Source organism: Hevea brasiliensis, chromosome 9 (assembly GCF_030052815.1).
Source record: "Hevea brasiliensis isolate MT/VB/25A 57/8 chromosome 9, ASM3005281v1, whole genome shotgun sequence".
NCBI classification, from domain to species: Eukaryota; Viridiplantae; Streptophyta; class Magnoliopsida; order Malpighiales; family Euphorbiaceae; genus Hevea; species Hevea brasiliensis.
The window spans coordinates 28,817,126-28,840,421 of record NC_079501.1 but is presented as its reverse complement, the minus strand read 5'-3'; the positions used below and the strand labels follow the sequence as shown (position 1 = coordinate 28,840,421).

Here is a 23,296-nt window from a genome sequence, read left to right as displayed (position 1 = left end):
ATTTTTGGATCCCCTTTTTTATCACCTCATTGGCTATTTCGTGGTTAAGGTTTTCTATCTGGATGGCTTATGCGTCGAACCTAAATACATACTCTCTGAGAGATTCTTCTTTTGCTTGTTGAATCTTCCTAGGGTCAGATGACAACTTTTTGGGTGGAATGCAGCTCACAAATTTCTGCTTAAATGAGCTTGCCAGCTACTCAAAGTTCTCTATAGAACTATCTGGGAGTCTTTGATACCACTTCTAGACTAGTCCTGCCAATGTTAGAAAAACCCTGCACAAAATAAAATTATTAACAATCTGTAAAAGCATCATTGTATGAAAGTTTGTCAAGTGACTCCTAGGGTCAGAGGTCCCATCATATTTTTCTAGAGTTAGTAGTTAAAATTTTAGTGAAAAAATTTCTGATAATATTTCTTCACTCAATGGTGAACCATTTCCCACTCCATAATCACCATCGTGGCAATTCTTCTAGAATTTCTTGATTGCTCGTGCAATTTTCTAGGTATGAGTACTTTGTTCAGAATCTGATTCGTCATCATTGTAATAAACTCTCTTTGCCTTACACTTCTATTTCCAGATTTTACTTCTCTAACCGGCTTTCCATATGGTATGGTGGTTACGGAACGTGGAGGTGGCAGTATTATCATAGGTGTATCAGGGGTGCTACCCTTAATATTTTGCTTGTATTCTCTCTTTAATAATTCTAGCATAGCTTCTATTTTCTTTATTTTTTTTTATCATAGAATCGGGATCGAAGAGGCCTACTGGCTAGGTTGCATCGGCTGCTACATTTGGTTGTGGGTTTATTGCTATTGGCAAAGTATCCATGTCACCTAAGATTTCTAAAGGCGTCTTTCTGGAGTTTGAACTTGTGTTAGCCATGAAACTGTTATGAATGAAATCAAATATTTTCCAGAGAAAACCACAAACAAAGTTTTAATAAGAAAGTGGGGGAAAGAACAGCCGGTGGTTTTTTTTCCACAGACGGTGCCAACTGATGCTGCTGTGGATTTCCTAGATACTAGATTTGACCAGATTGAGGCTCCTAAAAATCAAAGAACAAGTGAGAGCCAGTGGTAGTTGTTAACCACTCCGATGCTCAAGTCAGTAATAGGATTATGAATCAAGCATTCAGTATGATAGAAACGAGTGTTTTGTTTGCATACCTGTTTCTAAAGCTTTACCTTGTTTATATAGTGATTGGAATGAAATGTTGGCTAGATCTTCGCCAATTCTCTATTTAAGTTATAATGATAATCATCCTTAGATTATGCTTGAAATTAAGCGTGATTAGTGGCGTGGTCTTTGTTTGGCTCGAACTCGAAGAGAGTACTGATCTCTCCGATTTGTCCGATCTTTTGAAATAGGTAAGGAACGTTACCAGAAATCTCCTCGGCTCGGTCCTTTTAGGTGTTGGGTTTTGAGATCGAAAGGTGAGCTCTGCCCGATTCTGAGCTTGAATGGATGGGCTTTATTCAGTTCTAAATTCGGATGGGCGAGCTTAGCTAGGTCAGTTTATTAGCTTTTTATATCATTATGTGAATCAAAATATATGATATATAATATAAGAACATATAAATTAAATAATTTATATAAGTTCTTCATATTACAAATTCTGTGAAAATGAAAAAGTAAAATACATAAGTTCTTCATAAATTTTCATAGAATTGTTTTTTCTCTTATTTTTCTTAAAAGAATAAAATTGTAGAACCATGTATATTTTTACATTGAGTTTTTTTTTTTTAAATTTCTCTTCAATTAAAATTTGAACTCATTAATAGGTTTTTCAAAAATTTAGTAAAAACTTAATAAAAAAAATTTATATTTAAACCTGATTTTTCATGAAAAGTAGCATACATTAAATAAAATACACATATTAATTAGAGTAAATTATATATAAAATGCACATATAGAATTTGAGGTCAGTTTTATGTTTATTATTCTTTGATTCTTTATGTATCGATGAAATTCTTTGTTGTGCTGCCATCACATTGTTCATTATATTAGTTGGAAAAGTTTAGAGTTTACGAACCATATATGACTTGAGAATCGAATCCTCATTTATGGAATGATTTATTTGATTTTTGTTTATCAATTATTTTCTCTCATTAATATTCCTTGTGCTGTGTTTGATTTTATATCCGATTTAGTCAGTATGGATTTAATAAATTCTTTCCTTTTAGGAACTCACTTTCCTTATATACAGGTCCACTCTTATCCGTTCGATTAGATAATTAAAAGTAATGTTTATCCAAATCTCATGTTCCATTATCTAAATAAATAAACAAATCAAGAATCATTAATTACTAAGATACGTGGGAAACTCCAAATCCCACATGGGTTATGAAACTAACGGTGTAATCTCCACCGACAGGAAAAGGACACTAACTACACCTATATATATAATCCAAAACCAAGAAAACTCCTCATACAATACTCAGTGGTTTCAGTCCGCTTTCAAGATGAGTGCTAGAAGAATTGAAGTCAACCTAAATTCTTCTATAAGCAAGTTCCTCAATCCCACTCAGCCTCCCAATTTGTTTCTCGAGCTTCGCTTCCACTTCAATTACCGAAAATTGCTCAGAAACCTTGCAGGAGAACTGATCGAGATGGAGGCCTATCCAACTGCTCCAACCTCCTCTTTTCCCTTCCAGATTCAACCTCTTCGCCTACTTGATCTACCACTCTGCCGACGCCATCTTGATGAACTGTTTTCTTGCTTCGTTTTTGACTACCAATTGCGCGAATTCTTGACTTATCGCATTGCAAACTTCCTCATCTTTTTGGCTAATAGGCACCCTTTCTTGGGGTTTCCTGTGGTGGCCGACGTAAATATTATCCATGAAGACTTGCTTGATGCAAATCCCATTGATTTGACGATGATAATGGACGAAGTGAGCCAAGAAGTGATTCCCAGAAGTGCATCAAGTTCCGTGCTGAACCAGTTGAGGAAGTGGAGGTTTTTCGCTGCGAAGGAGGGCGGTGACTGTGCGATTTGTTTAGAAGAATTATCTGGAGCCAGATTCCCACTCACAAAGATGCCGTGCTCTCATATATTTCATGAACGATGCATCTCTCGCTGGTTGAAGGTTCGGAATTCGTGCCCCAGTTGTCGACGGGAACTTGAGGATTGAATGCTGATGATTGTACTGTTTTCAGAGGCCACTTTTTGTTTTCTGCCACAGTTTTCAATTCTAGTCTTGAAATTAGATTATATTCATCAAATCAGCTGCCTAGCAATGGCCAGTTTGAAGGGGTTATCGGATTCAATATTCTATTCTGTTAAAAGTCTGCATTTTTTTAAAAATGAAGTTGCTTTTCTTTACCCTTAATTGTATTGATTGATAATTGTATTGAATGATGGTGCGAGTGACTTAGCCAATCAGTTTGCTCATTTTGACCCAGAATTTATGAGATTGTTTAATGTTTATGCTAATTAATGAAGATTGAGCATGTATAATACAGAATCAGGACGATTCTCTGACCATTCTCTGCAGTCTACATTACAAGAATTTCTGCTCTTTTGCCCTTAATCTAAGAAAAAGATCTAACTCGTGATTTTATTTTCAAGCTTACAAGAAATCTAGCCATCTTAGGAGAAAAATAATTTTGTAAATGTAATTGCAAATTTTTATTTTTTTTAAAATGTAATTGCTGCAAATTTAGGGCCCATTTGACATTAAATTTTAGAGGTTAAAAACTATATTTTTTAAAAATATTACTTTTAATGTTATTAAAAATTATTTTATTATTTTAATATTTTTAATTAAAATATTAAATTTAAATTAATTTTTAATAATTTTTAATTAATATATATTTACAAAATATTTTCTGATCAATCATTTAAATAAATTTCCGACATATATATAAGTCCACTCTTGTCTGTCAGATTAGATTTCAAGTAATATTTACCAAATTAAGAATGATTATTAATTACGTCGGAAACTTCAAATCCGGTATGGATTGTGAAACCAATAATAATCTCCACCGGGAAAAAAAGAAAAAGAGATACAATGTGATTACAAACCTATATATAACCCAAAACTAAGAAAATTCCTCATTTGTATTCTCAATACCCAGTGGTTTCAGTCATCTTTCAAGATGAGTGCTAGAAGAATTGATGTCATCTTAAATTCTTCTATAAGCAAGTTCATCAATCCCATGCAGTCACCCATTTTTTTTCTCGAGCTTCGCTTCCACTTCAATTATTGAAAACTGCTCAGAAATCTTGAAGGAGACCTGATCAAGATGCAAGCCTGCCCGTTTGCTCCAACCTCCTCTTTTCCCTCCAACCTCCATCATCCTCTTCACCTACTTGGTCAGCCATTTTATCGATGCTATCTTGATGACTTGTTTTCTTGCTTCAATTTTGACGACTCATTACGCGAATTCTTGTCTTGTCGCATTGCTAGCTTCCTTATTTTTATAGCCAATAAAGACCCTTTCTTGGGATTTCATGTGGTGGTGGCCGACGTGCAGATTATCCATGAAGACTTGCTTGATGTAGATACTATTGATCAGACCATGATAAAGGGCGAAGTGGGCCAACATGCGATTCCCAAAAGTGCAGCGAGCTCCGCGCTTAATAAGTTGAATAAGTGGAGGTTTTTTGTGAAGGAGGAGGGCAGTGACTGTGTAATTTGTTTAGAGGGATTATCTGGTGCCTAGTTCATGTTGACAAGGATGTCATGCTCTCATATATTTCACGAATGGTGCATCTCTCATTGGTTGAAGGTTCGGAATTCATGCCCCACTTGTCGATGAGACTTGAAGATTAAATGTTGATGATTTTGCCCCAGTTTTCAGTTCTAGTCTTGAAATTACAATAAATTTGTCAAATCAGTTTCCTAGTAGTGAATAGTTTGAAGTCAGTGTTCTATTTTCTTGAAGTTTGCATTTTTTATAGTGAAGTTGCTTTTCTTTATAAAAAAAAATTAAGAACAGATATCGACAAAAAAAAAAGAAAGAAAAATAGATGTTTTATTATCATAAAATAGCTCTTCCATTATAAGACATTAAAACTGTGTTCCCTTAGGAACAGTGAAACCAAATTTATTTTGCCAATGGAAATTACATATTGTCACATGGTTCTTACTTTTGTCACATAGTTCGTACCTTCAAATACCTTAGGCTTTATGTCTTTCTAGCCTCAATTTCTTTGTATTTTCTTATGACACCTTTAAACTTTTGACTTTGTTTACTTGACTTTTTTCCCCATGACCTAGACCTAAATCCACGATGTTTTAAGCCTTTTTCCTGCATATCCATTGCCCATGCTCTAGATTAACAATGTTCTTCCTATTTGATACTACTCCATGTCTCTGACAAATAGGGGTGTACATGAACAAATTTAGACAAGTTAAAAATATTTTACTAAATCAAATCGAAATAGTTAATTATGATTAGTATTTAAATTGAAATTAATAAATTAAATTATAAAATCGCATATGTTTAGTTTCACATTAATCAGGTTGAGTTTGGTTTGAACAGTTTTTACTTATAAATAATACTTTTTAAACTTTTATAATTCAATTCTTATGAAATATTTTTCATACATATTATCAAAATAAAATATTAACTTAAGATGTATTATTTAATAAATATAAATAAGAATAAAATATAAAATAAAATTATTCACATATTTCTTTATATATATATATATATATATATATATATATATATATATGTTAAATTTTTATTATATCAATTTGAAACCCAAATTGAAAATTTGATTTATATTTATTTTCAAACCATAATTAATATTTAAATGTATAAAATCAATAATTTCAATTTGAATTTATTCGAATTGGTTGAATTAATCTTTTTGGCAGTTTCTCTATACACCTTACTGACAGATATATGAGATTTGGACAGATGTTCTCTGGATATGCAAAATCTATGAGAGAGAGAGAGAGAGAGAGAAACTAAGGGTAGATAAGAGAAGAAGGTTGGGAGTTTTTTGTTCATCTAGTTAAACTCCTCATTCTTCCTCCTCGAACTCCTCTGATGGAAGGTGAAATAAGACCTTTCGTTTTTTGTCGCTGCACTCTGGACTCTTCCGCTTTGATTGTGTGCTCAAATGGAAGGAAGGTGAAGCATCACTGTCCTTTTTCATTTGCTAAGATTGAGGATCCAAAGTTATGCTCTATTATGGTAGAGAATCATTGATCTCAAGAAGTTTATTAATTCCCACCGCAAAAGCACTAACCTTAGGCCTCTAACTTTTTCTCTCATTCATAGCTTCCTCTTCCTCACAATATTATTGATCTTGATCTTGGTCGCTTTCACTGTTCCCTTAAAATCTACACCCACGAGATTGCCACTTTTTGGTATCGGGCTCCTGAGTTCTTTCTTGCCTACACGCATTGCTCTACTGTTATCGATATGTGTTCTGTGGGTTGCATCTTTGGTAACTTTGATTTTTCAAACTCTTTTTTTTATATATAAATATTGATAAGTGCATAATTTATTAATTTTATTCCCATCACATTTAGTTTTTCTAGTGTGTTTTTATGCATAATTCAGTTGATTAAAGTATATTTATCATTTAGGCATATTTTTAGATAATTATTGGAATAATTGTGTTAAATGGAGAAATTTTCAGCATTTGACCTTTGCTGTATTTTTCAGGTGTTTCTAAAGTTGTGGGTCTCCAAAGTGAGTGCTGTTTAATCCATTGAAAAGCTAAGATAGAGCGCTACAAATGATAAAGGGACCAAAGCCCAAATTAGTCTCTAAGGTTGATAAAATGAGTTATGGATCTATTACAAAAGCTCAGACTTGATGTGTCATGACCAGTTTCAGTATTTATTTTGTATATAGAGTTCCAGACATCCAAATGAAGCAAGCCCAAACCCAATTGAACCTTAAGAGCTACCTCTACAACTTCTATGCAGGGCTAGAAGCAAGATGAGGCCATTTTAATTGTCAAAAACGACAATGAAGTTGTCACTATGGGCTGGACCATTTATCTGAACCAGTCCCAGTTTTTGGACCTTAACTTGAGCTGTAGACCTCGGATTTGGGCAAATGAGTACCTGTTGGAGAGCTAAGAAATAGGGCTACAACTTTCCTGAAGAGGGCAGAGACAGATTCGGAAAGGAAGTCACTGAAAATTGGCCTTGATTTCAAAGACGTGAATGCAGGCTGAAAATCTGTCTTTTGAATTTCAAAACTTTTCCTAGTTTGGTTTCTATCTTTGGGATTAGGTTTTTTATTATAAATGCGTCTTTGGGCAGCAGCTAAAACGCACCATTCAGCAGCCTCTCGACCTCAAAAAAACACCTTCATTCTCCATTCTTTTTTTTAGATTTCTTCTTTATTTTTCCTTTATTTTTCTGTAAGCCATGAACATGAGTAGCTAAGTTTTTAATTCAGTTCAAGAGATTCAAGTTCTTATGTGTGATTTGTGAGACCAGGTTCTTAATTTAATTTATGTCTTTTTGAATATCTATTATTTTCTGATTTAATTGTTTTTGATCTATTGAATGATTTGCTAAAAAGGCCTATTAGTTAATTATTTGATTTGATCAATTGCTAGTTCATCTTCATAATCCGTAATTGTTGTATAAGATTGAACATGAGTAGCAACTAGGTTTTATTGATTGTGATCCCAGTTTTCGATAATAACCTAAGAAAATAATAGGGTGAATTAAATGATTTATGCTTTGTAAATTATTGTTCTGCTTAACTACTTCCTATTCTTAAAGTAGTTATTAATTTGATGAGGATTGCTTAATACCAATTCAGTTAATAATTAGAATCAATAAGAGTGCTAGGCTCGAATTGATGAGAAGTTAGGGGTTTACCTCACTGTTTGGTAAATCTACGTTAAGTATTCAATAAGAGATGATTGTATTTCTTTTGTCTATGATCGAATCAATGCATTGGAATGCGAATTACCTTGGACTGATGTTTGTTTAATTTGAGAGTTTCTTATTTAATTTTAGATCTTAATTTTTTATTTTTAATTTCTTCTTTGGATTGCGAATTACGCCCCCCTCCCCCCAACCTTTGTTTCTTTTTCCATTACACAAGTGCACAAAATTTAATAATTCAGTCTCTAGGGTTCAACCTGGACTTACCACTTATTGCAGAAAATATTTCATTACTGGTAATTTCAGTTAATTTAATTTCTAATGGAATCGACAACCATCAAGAATTTTGGCGCCATTGCCGGGTATTGAAATTTATTGGATTTCGTGTTTTTAGTGTTAGGATATTCTATTATTAATTTTATTTGTGAGTTGTTGCTGTTTTCAGGTTTTCGAAAAAAGAAAAAGGAAAAAAAAATTTTACGGTGTTACTATTCATTAAGAAGTTTAATTGAATTTGGAGGGCGGCCCATACCTATTTTGAAGGAAATGACATTCTGATCAAGACCAATCAATCCATAGGATTCTTTGGCCCCACCCTCTTGAGGCCAAATTCTATCATTTTCTAGGGTTTTGAGGCATTTTTCTATTTTTACTTTGATTTCTTTTTATTTATGACAAGAATTTCTCAATCTGGTGAGTTGATCTTTGATCCAGAAGTAAAAAAAAATAGCTAAACAGTTGAGAAAATTGGCTAAACAGGCTAAGTAGATTCTGAGTACATCTGAAGGAGTCCAATCTCTAAGGGAATTAAGTTTGGATACAGATTCAGATTCAAATTCTGAAAATAAAACTATGGCTGCTAGAACTTTGAAAGAGTTTGCTGCTCCTGATCTAAACCAACAGCCTTTGTGTATTCAATACATTGTTTTAAATGTTGCTTTTGAGTTGAAATCTGGACTAATCCATTTGTTGCCTAAGTTTCATGGTCTTGCAGGTGAGGATCCACATAAGCATTTAAAAGAATTTCATGTTGTGTGTTCCAGCATGAAACCTTAAGGAGTTTCAGAGGATCAAATCAAGCTTCGAGCTTTCCCTTTCTCACTAGAGGGCACAGTTAAGGATTGGTTGTATTACCTTCCTTCTGGATCTGTCAACTCATGGAATGGGATGAAGCAGATATTTTTGGAGAAGTATTTTCCTGCTTCCCGTGCTGCTAATATAAGAAAAGAAATTTGTGGCATCCGGTAGTACAATGGAGAGAGTTTGTATGAGTATTGGGAGCGATTTAAGAAGCTATGTGCAAGCTGTCCCCATCATCAAATAAGTGAGCAGCTGTTGATTTAGTATTTATGTGAGGGATTTCTACTAATGGACTGCAGTATGATAGATGTTGCTAGTGGAGGAGCTTTGGTTAACAAAACGCCAGATGAAGCAAGGAGGCTGATTACTAACATGGCAGCAAACTCTCAGCAGTTTGGAATGAGAATGGATCACACACTTATGAAGGTTAATGAGGTAAGTACATCTAACCTTGAAAAATAGATTTCTGATTTAACTTCTTTAGTGAGGCAATTGGCTGTAGGGAAAATGCAAACTGTTAAGGTATGTGGAATTTGTTCGGGTTTGGGTCATGCTACTGACATGTGTCTTGCGTTACAAGAGGATGAATCAATGTAACATGCTTATGCAGTAGGAAATTATGGACAGCCACAACACAGGTATGATCCCTTTTCTAATACTTATAATCCAGGATGGCGAGATCATCTTAATCTAAGTTATGGGAATCAACCAGTGCAAAATCGATACCAGCAGCAGAGAAAAGTGAATCAACCACCTCCGCCTCCCTCAAATCAAGGTATGTCACTTGATGAAATTGTTAAAGCTTTGGCTAACAATACACAACAGTTTCAACAGGAGTTTAGAAATAGCATTCAAAACATAGAGAGACAGATTGGTCAATTAGCTTCATCTATGAGCAAATTGGAAGCTCAAGGCTCTGGAAAGCTTCCATCACAAACAGTCATGAACCCTAGAGAAAATACGAGTGCTATACTGTTACGGAGTGGGAAAGAAGTTGATAACCAGACTCCATATGAGCCAATAAAAAAGAAGAAGCAAGGAGCAAAAGAGTCTGAAGTTTCTGAAGTTGAGGTAAATACTGAACCTAAACTGAATAAGGTTAATAATTATGTTCTTCCTCGATTCCCCTGCAGGTTGGCTAAGACGAAGAAAGAAGAACAAGAGAAAGAAATTTTAGAGACCTTCAGGAAGGTAGAGGTCAATATACCTTTACTTGATGCGATCAAACAAATTCTCAGGTATGCTAAATGCCTTAAGAAATTATGCACTACAAAGTGCAAGTTGAGGAATAATGAGAATATCAGTGTGGGAGAAAATGTGTCGGTATTAATTCAGCAAAAATTACCTCCTAAGTGTAAGGATCCAGGTTCATTTTTTACTCCCTGCAGAATAGGTGATTCTAAATTTGAATATGCAATGGTAGATTTAGGAGCATCTATTAATGTTATGTCAAATTCAGTTTTTCAAACTTTAAATTTGGGTCCTTTGAAAGAAACCAATGTCATTATTAAATTAGCTGATCGTTCTAATACTTACCCATTGGGAGTAGTTAAGGAAGTGTTGGTGCAGGTTGGAGGATTGATTTTTCCTATAGATTTTTACATTCTTGATATGGAGGATGATAGTGCTCTCTCATCAAATTCAGTTTTGATTTTGTTTGAAAGACCTTTCTTAAAAACTGCCAAGACAAAAATTGATATGGATGAGGGTACTTTAACTATGGAGTTTGATGGAGAGACTGTCAAATTTAATATCTTTGATTCCATGAAGTATCCTACTGATGATCATTCTGTCTTTTCTGTCTTTTCTATTGATGTTGTTGATACATTTGTGCAGGATGTTTTTGAGTTAAGCATGGAGGATGAGTTAGAAAGAAAATCACATTTGCATGAATTAGAGGAAATTCGCCTTAAGGCTTATGAGAATTCTAGGATCTTTAAAGAAAAGACAAAGGCATTCCATGACAAACTAAGGAAGCAATTTGTGATTAGGCAAAAAGTTTTATTGTATAATTCCAGATTAAAGCTGATGCCTGGTAAGTTGCGTTCTCGTTGGATTGGACCCTTTGTTGTTACTGATGTGTTTCCTTATGGTGCAGTTGAAATTCAAAGTTTAGGAACTAACAAAGTGTTCAAGGTCAACGGTCATGAACTCAAGCCATTTTATGAGGGGTTTTAGGAGCATTCAGTGGATTAAGGAGTTTTACCATGTCAAGCTAACGACGTTAAACAAAGACGCTTCTTGGGAGGCAATCCATGGGTGGCTTGTTAGCCATAATCAGATTTATTTTCTTTTCCTTATTTTATTTTATTTTCTAGCATTTTTTTTCTTTTCTTTTGCATTTGGGCTTTACATTGGGGACAATGTAAGTTTTAAGTGTGGGGGAGGAGAAATTTGTTGCTGCAATCTTTTTAATTGTTTAAAAAAAAATAAAAAAAAATAAAATTTGTTCTCATAAGCTAGATTCATGATTCTATATTAACTCTCAAAGAGAAGTGCTTTGTCCTTGAAATGACTTTTCTATTTTAGGTTGAATTTTTGAGATTTTAGGCAAGATAATAGTAATTTTAATGATGGATTTTCCCTCTTCTCCATACCATAGAGTAATTTTTTTTTCTGCACAAATCATTTAGGCTTGGTTTAATGGTGAAATGATTAGTTATGTGTGCTTTAAACTAATGTCATGCATATTTCAAAACTTTGTTTAATCTATCAGGGCACTTTATAATATGTAGATGCATAAATTGGGAGAAATAAACGGTTGAACTTGAAAATTGCTCTACTATTTTAGTTAAGCAAACTAACCAGGGGTCTTTATGAACCCCATGTCGATTCTCAGGCCAAAAGCTAGCTAGGATATGAGCAAGGTACTTTTCTGAAGGTGACGGTTGAAATAAAAAAAAAGTAACTGTGATGATAGAGAACTACCAATTTCAAAAAAAAAAAAAAAAAAAAGAAGCCATTTCTATCTCCCCTAAGATTTGCAAAGAGCTATAATTGTTGTGCCTTGATAAATTAGCCTTGTGTTTTGATTTTTATTAATTTAAAATTTTATGGAACTTTAATTGTGTGAGCTTAATTGATTTTAAGCCTTTTGTTTTATGTTGGAAAATTATTGACATATTAGTATGGTGTTGATGGAATTTGTTGTAATGGTTATTACCTTACTTGCCTCTTTTTTCAAACTTTTAATCTTTTATTAGAGAATATTGTGATAGGGTGAAGTTAAGGAACATCTAAGTGGAGTTGATTGAGAATTTAGGTCATGCTTGAGAACAACCATGGACTAAGTGTGGGGGAATTTAATAAGTGCATAATTTATTAATTTTACTCCCATCACATTTAGTGTTTCTAGTATGTTTTTATGCATAATTCAGTTGATTAAAGTATATTTATCATTTAGGCATATTTTTAGATAATTGTTGGAATAATTGTATTAAATGTAGAAATTTTCAGCATTTGACCTTTGCTGTATTTTTTAGGTGTTTCTAAAGTTGTGGATCTCCAAATTGAGTGTTTTTTAATCCATTGAAAAGCTAAGATAGAGCAATACAAATGATAAAGAGGGACAACCAAATCAGTCTCCAAGGTTGACAAAATGAGTTATGGATCTATTGCAAAAGTCCAGACTTGATGTGTCACGATTAGTTTCAGTATTTATTTTGTATATGGAGTTTCAGACGTCCAAATGAAGCAAGCCCAAGCCCAATTGAACCTTAAGAGCTACCTCTACAACTTCTATGAAGGGCTAGAAGCAAGATAAGGCCATTTTAATTGTCAAAAATGGTAATGAAGTCGTCACTAAGGGTTAAACTATCTGTCTGAACTAGTCCCAATTTTTGGGCCATAACTTGAGCTGTAGACCTCGGATTTGGGCAAATGAGTACCCGTTGGAAAGCTAAGAAATAGGGCTACAACTTTCCTAAAGAGGGCAGAGACAGATTCGAAAAGGAAGTCGCTGAAAATTGGCCTTGATTTCAGAGATGTGAATACAGGCTGAAAAACTGTCTTTTGAATTTCAAAACTTTTCCTAGTTTGGTTCCTATCTTTGGGATTAGGTTTTTGATTATAAATGCATCTTAGGGTAACAGCTAAAACACACCATTCAGCAGCCTCTCGACCTCAAAAAAACACCTTCATTCTCCATTCTTTTTTTGTAGATTTCTTCTTTATTTTTCCTTTATTTTTCTGTAAGCCATGAGCATGAGTGGCTAAGTTTTTAATTCAGTTTAAGAGATTCAAGTTCTTATGTATGATTTGTGAGACCAGGTTCTTAATTTAATTTATATCTTTTTGAATATCTATTGTTTTCTGATTTAATTATTTTTTATCTATTGAATGATTTGCTAAAAAGGCCTATTAGTTAATTATTTGATTTGATCAATTGCTAGTTCATCTTCATAATCCGTAATTGTTGTGTAAGATTGAATATGAGTAGCAATTAGGTTTTATTGATTATGATATCAGTTTTCAATAATAACCTAAGGAAACAATAGGGTGAATTAAATGATTTATGCTTTATAAATTATTGTTCAGCTTAACTACTTCCTATTCTTAAAGCAATTATTAATTTGATGAGGATTGTTTAATACCAATTCAGTTAATAATTAGAGTCAATAAGAGTGCTGGGCTCGAATTGATGAGTATAGGGAAGTTAGGGATTTACCTCGTTGTTTGGTAAATCTACGTTAAGTATTCAATAAGAGATGATTGTATTTCTTTTGTCTATGATCGAATCAATGCATTGGAATGCAAATTACCTTGGACTGAAGTTTGTTTAATTTGAGAGTTTCTTATTTAATTTTAGATCTTAATTTTTTATTTTTGATTTCTTCTTTGGATTGCGAATTACCCCCTCGCCCCCCAATCTTTGTTTCTTTTTCCATTACACAAAAGCACGAAATTTAATAATTCATTCTCTAGGGTTTGACTTGGACTTACCACTTATTGCAGAAAATATTTCATTACTGGTAATTTCAGTTAATTTAATTTCTGGTGGAATCGATAACCATCAAATATCATCTTAAATCAATCATTACTACAGGAATTAAATGTTGGCCCTACTGCTTATTCATTCATTAAAAATTGGATCACAACCTCGGGGAGAGCTAAGTTTACTTGGATACATTTAGCTTTTTACATGTTATTTTTTAAAATTTTATTTTTTTATATAACTTTCTCCAAAATTATCAGCATTTGGAACCAAATAGGGATGGGTGTGTGTCAGTGTGTGTCCCTCTAGATAACTTCAGAATAGTTATTCACTATTTCCTTTTTAATTAATTTAGGTCTGAAGTAGCTTATAATTTTATTGTGAATGAGATTATGATTTAATTGAACAAAAAAACACAATTCTTTTGAAAGGCTCTAGCATGTCAAGTAACAAATGCCATGAGGGAATTAAGGGTTCCTGAAATTTTTAATGCGGCATGGTGTGCTATTATTATTTATTTATTATTATTAGTATTGTCAGCTCTCACATAATTGCACCTTAAATTTTGAAGTTGCAATTACTCTTGATCTATTTTAGAACTTTAAGTTTGCTGACCAACATGCTATGGTTTAGTTGCTTTAATCTGTTCCACTGTTGTTGCTTTTAGCTTGCACATGTTATAGTTGTTGAAACGCGGCAATGAGTGTTGTCCTTACACAATTTAGGTAGTAAAATTTCCAAACCTAATGTTGTCCAACTGAAGGCACCTAAATATCTTTAGTTCTAGATAGCAATGACTCAAAAGAAAAATGGAGAGAGAACTTTTCTCTCAAGCTCTCTTTTATCTTTTTTCTTTGCCTAGGGTTCAAGCTCTCTTTTCTACCATTTTTGTTAGCCTTCCTCTGCCCCTTTGGATAGAAGAGGGCCTCTCTTCCCCTAACCTAGTCGTGGGTTCTCTCCTCACCTCCTGAGTAGGTTGTAGATATTGTTTTTGGTTTTAGCTACAACCATATCATTAATGTTAAGGGTGTTTGGGCTGCTATTTTGTTGTGTGTTTCTATTCTTTGCTTTGTTTGTTTATGCAGTTATTCTGGAAGCCTTTAGGAGTAAATATGAGTCTCCTATTCCTCCTTGGCAACCAAGCGGTGGCTCCTGCGAATGATGATATTGGCTTAGAGGTGTGAGGTTGTTTCTCCTTTTGCTAGTCATCATAAGGGCATGGTGCAAGTGAGTTGCTAATGGTCCTTATTACCGCTGTTCTCCTGCCTTGCCCATATGGGCGGTGCTCTCTCAAGCTTCATGGCTTCGCAATTTTTTCGACTCGCTCGTTTCTCCTCACTTGTCTGTTACCTCACCTAATCTGTGACTCTCTGTTTTGTTATGATGATGACTTCCCTACCTTGCTTGCAATCGATGATCAATTCTAATAGTGCTAGAATGTTGAATGATAGTGAGGATGAACTGTTGATGTTTGTCCTTTTGGGTTAGGGTTAGATATTTGTCAGGTGTGGGTTTGATTTTATGGGTTTGGGTTACAGATTAGTTTTGGGGTTTTGTTGTTTTGGGCCATGGACATTTTATGATCAAGCTTTTTTAAGCTTTTGTTTCTGAGCTAAAGCCCCTTTTAATTGAATGAAATATTTGCCTTTGGAAAAAAAAGGAAAAATGATTGTGCTCCAATAATTCAATTTTTATTTTCAAACACCAAAAAAGGGAAAAAGTTGAATAATGAAATATAATTAATGCTATCAACGAACTTGCAAAAACTAATGCAACCAACATAGCTTTTTATTTTCTAAGACACCAACCGTACCCACTTTAAGAACCATCCTAGATTAACTACTCAAGGGTCAAAACTAATGAACTACATCTATAAATTCAACAACTAGCCATTTGCCCCTTACAGTAAGCACTCTGAAGTTCAAATAAAACCTACTTTTTCAATGGTCGAATCTTTATTCCTTTCTAAGAGCTTTTTGAACACCCCATGACCTATTTTACAAAAGCCAATTGGATAAAAAATGCCAAATGTTTATGTCAATTTACATTTATATTCATAACTTTTAATTTTATTTGAAATAGCTACACTTTTAATAGATGTCATGATTGTCCAATAGAGTGAAATTAAATTTGAAAAGTTAACGGTAAATTATGATATAGTATCTGAAGTTTTGTTTGATTGATAAATAAAAATTTTGGATGTAATAACAAATTAATATAAGCGTTTGGAATTTTTAGTCCATTGATTAAACTTTATATTTAAAAATAATTTTTTTTTATATTTATTTCTAATGGAAAATTTATATTAAAAAATATTTTTATTAATTTAAATTAATTTAATTATATTTTGAATCAAATCAAATCAAATAAATCTATGTATTCGAATATAAAATGTAAAAATAAATTCATACATTTTTATAAAATCATTTTGAAAAGAATATATAATTGAAAAGAATAAATCCTACATGAATCATAAGATCTATTAAATAAATGTGTATTTTATATATAGTTACTTTAATTAACATATGTATTTTAATAATGGATGCTACAATTCATAATAAATCATTTTTAAATATAAATTTTTTGCTCTTAATTTTTTTTTCTTATTCCTAGTGAAGGGAACTGTAAAACCATGGACATTATTGCATTGAGTTTCTTTTTTTTTTTTTTTTTTTTCCTTTGAATTAGAATTTGAACTCATTGGTGAGTTTTCCAAATAATTAGCGAGTAATAATTGAAAAAAAAAATCATATGAAAACCTAATTATCATGTGATGTTGCCATGGATTTCCTGGACATTGGATCTAATCGGATTGTGGGTCTCCTAAAAATCAAAGAACAAATGAGAGCCGGTGGTGGTTGTCAACCACTCTAACGCTCAAGTCAATAATAGGATTATGAATCAAGTATTCAATATGATAGAAGTGAGTGTTTTGTTTGTTTACCTATTTTTTAAGCTTTACCTTGTTTATATAGTGATTGGGATGAAATGTTGGCTAGATCTTCGCTAATTTCCTATTGAAGTTGTAACTGTAATCATCCTTAGATTATGCTAGGAATTAGGCATGTTTAGTGGCGTGGTTGGTGACGTGGTCTTCATTTGGTCTAAACTCGAAGAGAGTACCAATCTCTTTGATTAGTCTAATCTCTCGAAACAGGTCAAAATATTATCAGAGATCTCCTCAGAGTTTGGTCCTTTTAGGTGTCGAGTTTTGAGATCGGATGGGCGACCTCTGCCTGGTTCTGAGCTCGGATGGACGAGCTTTGTCTGGTTCTAAGCTCAGATGGGTGAACTCTAGCTGGGTCCATTTTTAAGCCTTTTATATCATTTGTCATTTTGCCAAGTCCAACTCTTTAGGTTTGGAAGATACTATCTTTTTGAAACTCGATGAGCATTTATGGCTTCTCTCTCGAAAGCTGCAAGAGATAAATGACTATTTTTGGCATTCCACTACAAGAAAAAATGAGATTAGAAACCAAAAATTCAGTTTCAAAACATTGCAAATCGGTTTCTAATTTCAATTAGAAACCGATTTGAAACCGAAATATTCAGTTTACAATTCGCTGGTTTCTAAATAAATTAGAAACCGAATATGACGTCCGTTTCTAATTTTGAAACCAATTTGAAATCAAAATTTCTGTTTCAAAATTAGAAACGGAATTTATTCCATTTCTAAATCTGTTTCTAGTTAGAAACCGATTTGCTTCGGTTTCTAATAATCTAAAACAGATTTTTGTTTCAAATCAGTTTCTAACGTGTAAAATAAAAATAAAACACTTTCTGAAACCGATATAAATTCGGTTTCTAAATAGAAACGGAATTTCCGTTTTAAATCTGTTTCTAAATATAGTAAAATATAAATTAAATTCCTTTTTATTTGAAACTGAATGCTTTTTATTCATTTATTTAATACATTATTACTTGTATTAAAGCATATATTTTATTATTAATTTTAAATGCTCAACATCACAATATTTACGATATTAGGCTATCAAATATGAATAAATATTAATATAGATATCATAGTGAAAGGTTACAACAATAATGTATTGCATGGAAAAATGAATTATCATAAAAACAAAAAAAACAAGCTAATCGTCATTAACAATGTTATCACCACCATTGGTATCTCTAGCATCATCCTGATGAGCAGCATGCAAAGCTTGGGCTGTAGAATATGTCCAGCGTCTGCTTACATTGTTGGTCTCTCTCATCCATTGTAGCCAAACTATTCTTTAGAGTCGCAATAGTCGAGTGCAATTGTCGAATCTCTTCCTCCACTACCTTTGACTAAGCTCATTGGGTTGCAGTACTAAATGATGCATGTGATGAGCCAGGATAGAAATCTGATGCATGGAGTTCCTAACAAAATCATCATAAGAACTCTCAATTGATTTCTTAACCTCCAAATAAAACACCACTTATGTATAGAGCAAATAACCATATGATACTTGAATACTGCTACTCCACTTGTAATAAGCCAAATGACAAAACTAAATAAATAGAACAGCCAAAAAAGGTATATAATATGAATATAATAATATTAAAACAATATAGCAACAAGTTTTGCCCATAAATGAAATCATTTGTGTGAAAAATTATATATATATATATATATATATATATATATCAATGTCAGAAACTGAAATTCCTTAAAAGAATAGCCTGACTTTTCAAATCCTCAAGAATGAAATTCTACAAACTAATTCCTCATATGTACTCTTGCTGCAGTATGATCAGAGTTAGATTAGCAATTCCATCAAATTTTGGCCAAAAGGATCAGAAACTATAAACCAATTTGATTATGTAAATACCTCTATATAATTTACCAATCCAAGCACACTAAAAAATGCAAATAAGTAAAATTTTATCCCAATACATAATTAATTAACTAGGATAACACTGTAAGAGTATCACTTCATTATGATAGTCAAGAAGTAGCAAACCACCAAAACTTTAAACTACATTAGCTCAAATTTCTTGTTCTTTAGTAAAATTTAGATAGTCTCATTTTTGGGTGGAGCCACTCATACCAACTCAAATAAAAATTCAATGTATCATGGCTAAAAAGCATATATATTTTAAAAATAGATAAATGAAGTGACAATAACTAATACAAAGATTTGAAAATTCCCTGCTTCAGCCAAAATATGGCCAATCTATAGGCTTAACCCTTTTTTAATTACTAGAACATCATCCCTCTTCAATTGCATGAGTTTCATCCATATCAAAATCAAAGAAACCCATGACAGCTATACTTTTTGCTCAAAGGCAAAAGTCCCAGAAATAGTTATTGAGATGAGTCTCAATCCTCTTCTTTCTCCCCTTAAGTGGTGACATCACAAACCAATTCTATTATTGAAAAGGGGACTACAATCAATAAGACTAAACCTCAAAAAGCACACTTTTTAAACAGTTATGCACAAATTGAGAACTTGAGAATGTAATGCAAGTACTATCATAATGTCTTCTAGGACTTCCTTTCTTTTCATTTCTATTGAATAATTAAGGAACTTTCAAACAAAGCCTTAAAGTACCATAATTTTATATTATCATCTTCAATAGGTAGATTGAATGGTAAAGAAACGATGAACTTAATTAGGTATCTGGGGAAATGGTTAAAGAAATATGAAATGTTTCCTCAAGCAGGTCCATGTCCTAAGGCTTCATCTGCGCTGGGCTTGAAGTGATTGGGTTCCTAAACTTGAAGATATTGTTAAATGTCTTGGGTTGGTGCTGGATGAAAACTTCTCTTCCCTAGTGTTGCATCCAGAATTTTATGAAGAGCTGAAATCAATAGAGCGTTTGGTTGGTTCTCTAGCTTGAAGGCAAACTTTGTTGCTTGTGGCAAACGTGTCGAGAACTTGAAAACGGTCAAGGTGAACAGAGTTAGGAGCAATCACTAATGGTTTCTCTGATCTATAATTTATGTTTCAATATTTGGCCCAGTCTATAATCTTATTGTAATGCCACATTCTAATGTAATTTTTATTATTTGCATTCTAATTCAAAAGTCTCTACACTTGCACATTAAGATTTAGATATATCGGCTTCCATACCCTGTGTTTGCCAATTCTGTGTATAAGAAATTCAGTATTAAAATACACTGATCTATGGTTTCTACCCAGTAGAATTAGTGAAAAAATAAGAAAAACATGGATAAAATTAATAGAAATGTTCTTAATTACAAATAATTATTTATCAGAAAGTAAATTTATTTATAAGTTGTAATAAATAATAACATCCATTCATAATAAAATTTAAAGTGAAACAAATTAAAAGATAGGTTGATAAATTATATTGCACTAGACTGAGTAAATGTAATTTATTACGGCCCTTTCAGATAAATTATTTTTTTTTTTTTACTGTAAATGTTTACATGCACCTTCTTTTCACTAGTAGTCGAGTTCCCCTTTTGTCTTTGAGCTGCATTGAACAAACATTTACCCATCAAAACACAGTAAAAGATTAAAAGTACCTTCTCTGTTACTCCCTGAAACTTTAATTTCTAATCGACGATACCTTGAAGAGAAATAGACAGGAAACGAAAGCAAGGAAAGGAAGAGAAAAGGTACCAGATTTAAGGTGTCGAGGAATCAAAATAAAACCTCCCAATAAGACACCCGAAATCAATGCCACCACAGCTACAACCATAGCTCAGAAATCAGATTCAGCTCCTTCTACTGCATTAAAACCACACTCACCAAAGAAAAAAAAACATCAAATAATATAGTATGCGCAATCCATAAAGGAAAATCATTCAAGAAGAGATTGAAAGGGAAAAAGACCATTGTCAATGTAGAAAAGAAAATGAAATTTGCTTCGCCTTTTGTCCATTGCCCAGACCCAACAATAAAGAAAACTAAAAAAGCAAACGGAAATAATGGAAGAAGAAAATGCCAATTGAACAGCTGATTTCATGCTTTTAAGAAGTGCACCTTCTTCAGTGTGAGATAAAATCTGCGTTTGGCGGTGAAAAGCGAGAAAAGAGAAGCGGTCAAATGCAGATACAAGCGGACAAAGCACGAGTGCGAGCTTGAGAGAGTGTAGTTTTCTTGATTAATTTCGGCTGCTTCGCTGTGTGCGGCGAGAGTGAGTCGGGTGTGCGGCGGCTAGGGCTACTGGATTAGCAGAAAAATGAAAGAGGGGGCAGCTGCGTAGACATTTACATGATCAATAATATTAAATTTTTGAAACCGAAACAAATCGGTTTCTATATATTAATTTTTAAAACCGTAATAAATCAGTTTCTAATTATAATTAAATGAATTAGAAACTTATAGGCCTTGATTTCTAATTTTCCTTTAAAATTTAATAGATAAAATAGATAATAGCTTAATTTTGAAATCAAAACCAATCAATTTTAAAATATAACTAAAAAAATTAGAAACCAATCAAATTTTATTTGTAATTTGACTTCATAATTCACTAAGTTTGAAACCGCAAGTAATCGGTTTCTAAATATAACCAAATGAATTAGAAACCGATTTAAATCGGTTGCTAATTTGACTTTAAAAATTAATCAATAAAATTGATAATAGATTTATTTTGAAACCGACAGAAATCGGTTTCTAAATATAATAAAGGGAAATAGAAACCGACAAAAATCGGTTTCTAAATTAACTTTAAAATTTATGAAATAAAATAAATAATAGATAAATTTTGAAACCGAAATGTATCGGTTTCTAAGTGTAAATATATAAATTAGAAACCGACAAGTATCGGTTTCTATTTTGGCTTTAAAATTTAATAAATAAAATAGAAATTTGTAAAATTTTGAAACTGATATAAATCGGTTTCTAAATATAAATAGAAAATGTCTTAATTTTGAAACAGAAATCAATCGGTTTCTAAATTAAACTTAAAGAAATTAGAAACCGATGAGAATCGGTTTCTAAATTAACTTTAAAATTTATGAAATAAAATAAATAATAGATAAAATTTGAAACCGAAATGTATCGGTTTCTAAGTGTAAATAGATAAATTAGAAACCGACAGCTATCGGTTTCTATTTTGGCTTTAAAATTTAATAAATAAAATAGAAATTTACAAAATTTTGAAACCGATATAAATCGGTTTCTAAATATAAATAGAAAGTGCCTTAATTTTGAAACCAAAAGAAATCGGTTTCTAAATTAAACTTAAAGAAATTAGAAACCGATGAGAATCGGTTTCTAATATGATTTAAATATAATGGAACTAGTTTTGTGTTTTCAAATTAGAAACGGAATATAATTGATTTAGTCGATTTATGTAATCGGTTTCTAAATCGATGCTAAATTTATTGACAAATTTTGGCTCGTAATTTAGAAACCGATATGTTTACGTTTCAAATTTCGGTTTCAAAGCCGTTGCTAATCGGTTTCTGATATATTTCACCCATTCTACTCAATTTCTGTTTCAAAAGCCGTTTCAAATTACAAACCGATAAAAATCCGTTTCTAAATTCGGTTTCTATTCTGATATTTTCTTGTAGTGTTCGAGGTGATGGTTTTAGTGGCAATTTGAATTTTTCATCATTTAATGCTCTCCATTATATATATGCGCATCTCCTGCACAAGTTTTGCTTTTATTCTGTTCTCTCCGAATTCTCTCGATTTTTTTCGGTTGGCAACTTTACAACTTTAGCAAGATTCCGACAAAGTTTCTTTTACTGTCGAAAAATGTAGTGCATTTTGCTTCTTGTTTATTTTCTTCTTCTCTATTACTCTTTTTCCCTTTTAAGGATGAGTGACACCGATAGTCAGAGAATGGTGAGTACTCCATTTGTTCAATTTTCGAGGAGTTCTAACGACAATGTGGGAACTAATGGGAGGGTTGAGGTCAAAGAAGTGCAGACTGGGCCAAATCTTTATAACTCTATTGATCCTAGCAAAAAGATAGCTCAGAAACTGAGAAAAGAATCATTACTGGTGGATGAGGTTCCAACAGTTCTGCCATCCTCAGATCTAAACAGAATAAGCAAAGAGTTCAATCTCTCAGGGAATATTTTTGAGCTGATCAAGTGTCATGAGGACTTTAGCACCGATCATAGTTTCAAGGAAAGAGATCAGATCATAGTTTATGATGAACAGTTGAAGGCTGGTTTGTGTTTTCTCTTGGAGCAATTTTATAAGGATGAGCTAAATTATCATTGCATTTGTGTAGCTCAGCTTCATCCGAACTCCTGGCGAACACTAATGGCCTTTCGAGGTCTGTGCTGGGCTAAAAATTTGACTCTTACAGTGAAAACCTTTACTAATCTTCATTACCTCAGGTGAAAAAAAAATGACTAATATTGGTTTTTTTAGGCAAAGCCGAACTGTGAGCTTTTCCCAAATTCCTGTCTTCTTTAAAAAATTGGAAAGATAATTTTTTTGTACTTTAAAGCAAAAATTCACATAGTTTTAAAGGTGTTTCGAGGAGCTGGAATTATTTGGTCGAGAGGCCTTGAAGAGACATTGTCCTGAATATGGATTAAGA

General features: G+C 32.7%; 1 protein-coding gene and 1 non-coding gene across 2 annotated transcripts; one reads left to right on the top strand and one right to left on the bottom strand.

Annotated features, from left to right (window-relative positions):
* Positions 1–2,466: 2,466 nt before the first annotated feature.
* Positions 2,467–3,138, top strand: LOC110654757 (E3 ubiquitin-protein ligase MPSR1-like). Its single transcript, XM_021810861.1, has one exon. It carries the CDS (start codon positions 2,467–2,469, stop codon positions 3,136–3,138), a length of 672 nt encoding a protein of 223 aa, XP_021666553.1.
* Positions 3,139–9,036: 5,898 nt separating this feature from the next.
* On the bottom strand, positions 9,037–9,143 carry LOC131183531 (small nucleolar RNA R71). The gene has a single exon (XR_009151580.1). It is a non-coding gene; the product is annotated as a small nucleolar RNA R71 (small nucleolar RNA).
* Between the last annotated feature and the right edge of the window lie 14,153 nt (positions 9,144–23,296).

Bases quoted from the DNA above. Each gene is read 5' to 3' on its own strand.
- LOC110654757 (XM_021810861.1), top strand. From the start codon at position 2,467: ATGAGTGCTAGAAGAATTGAAGTCAACCTAAATTCTTCTATAAGCAAG.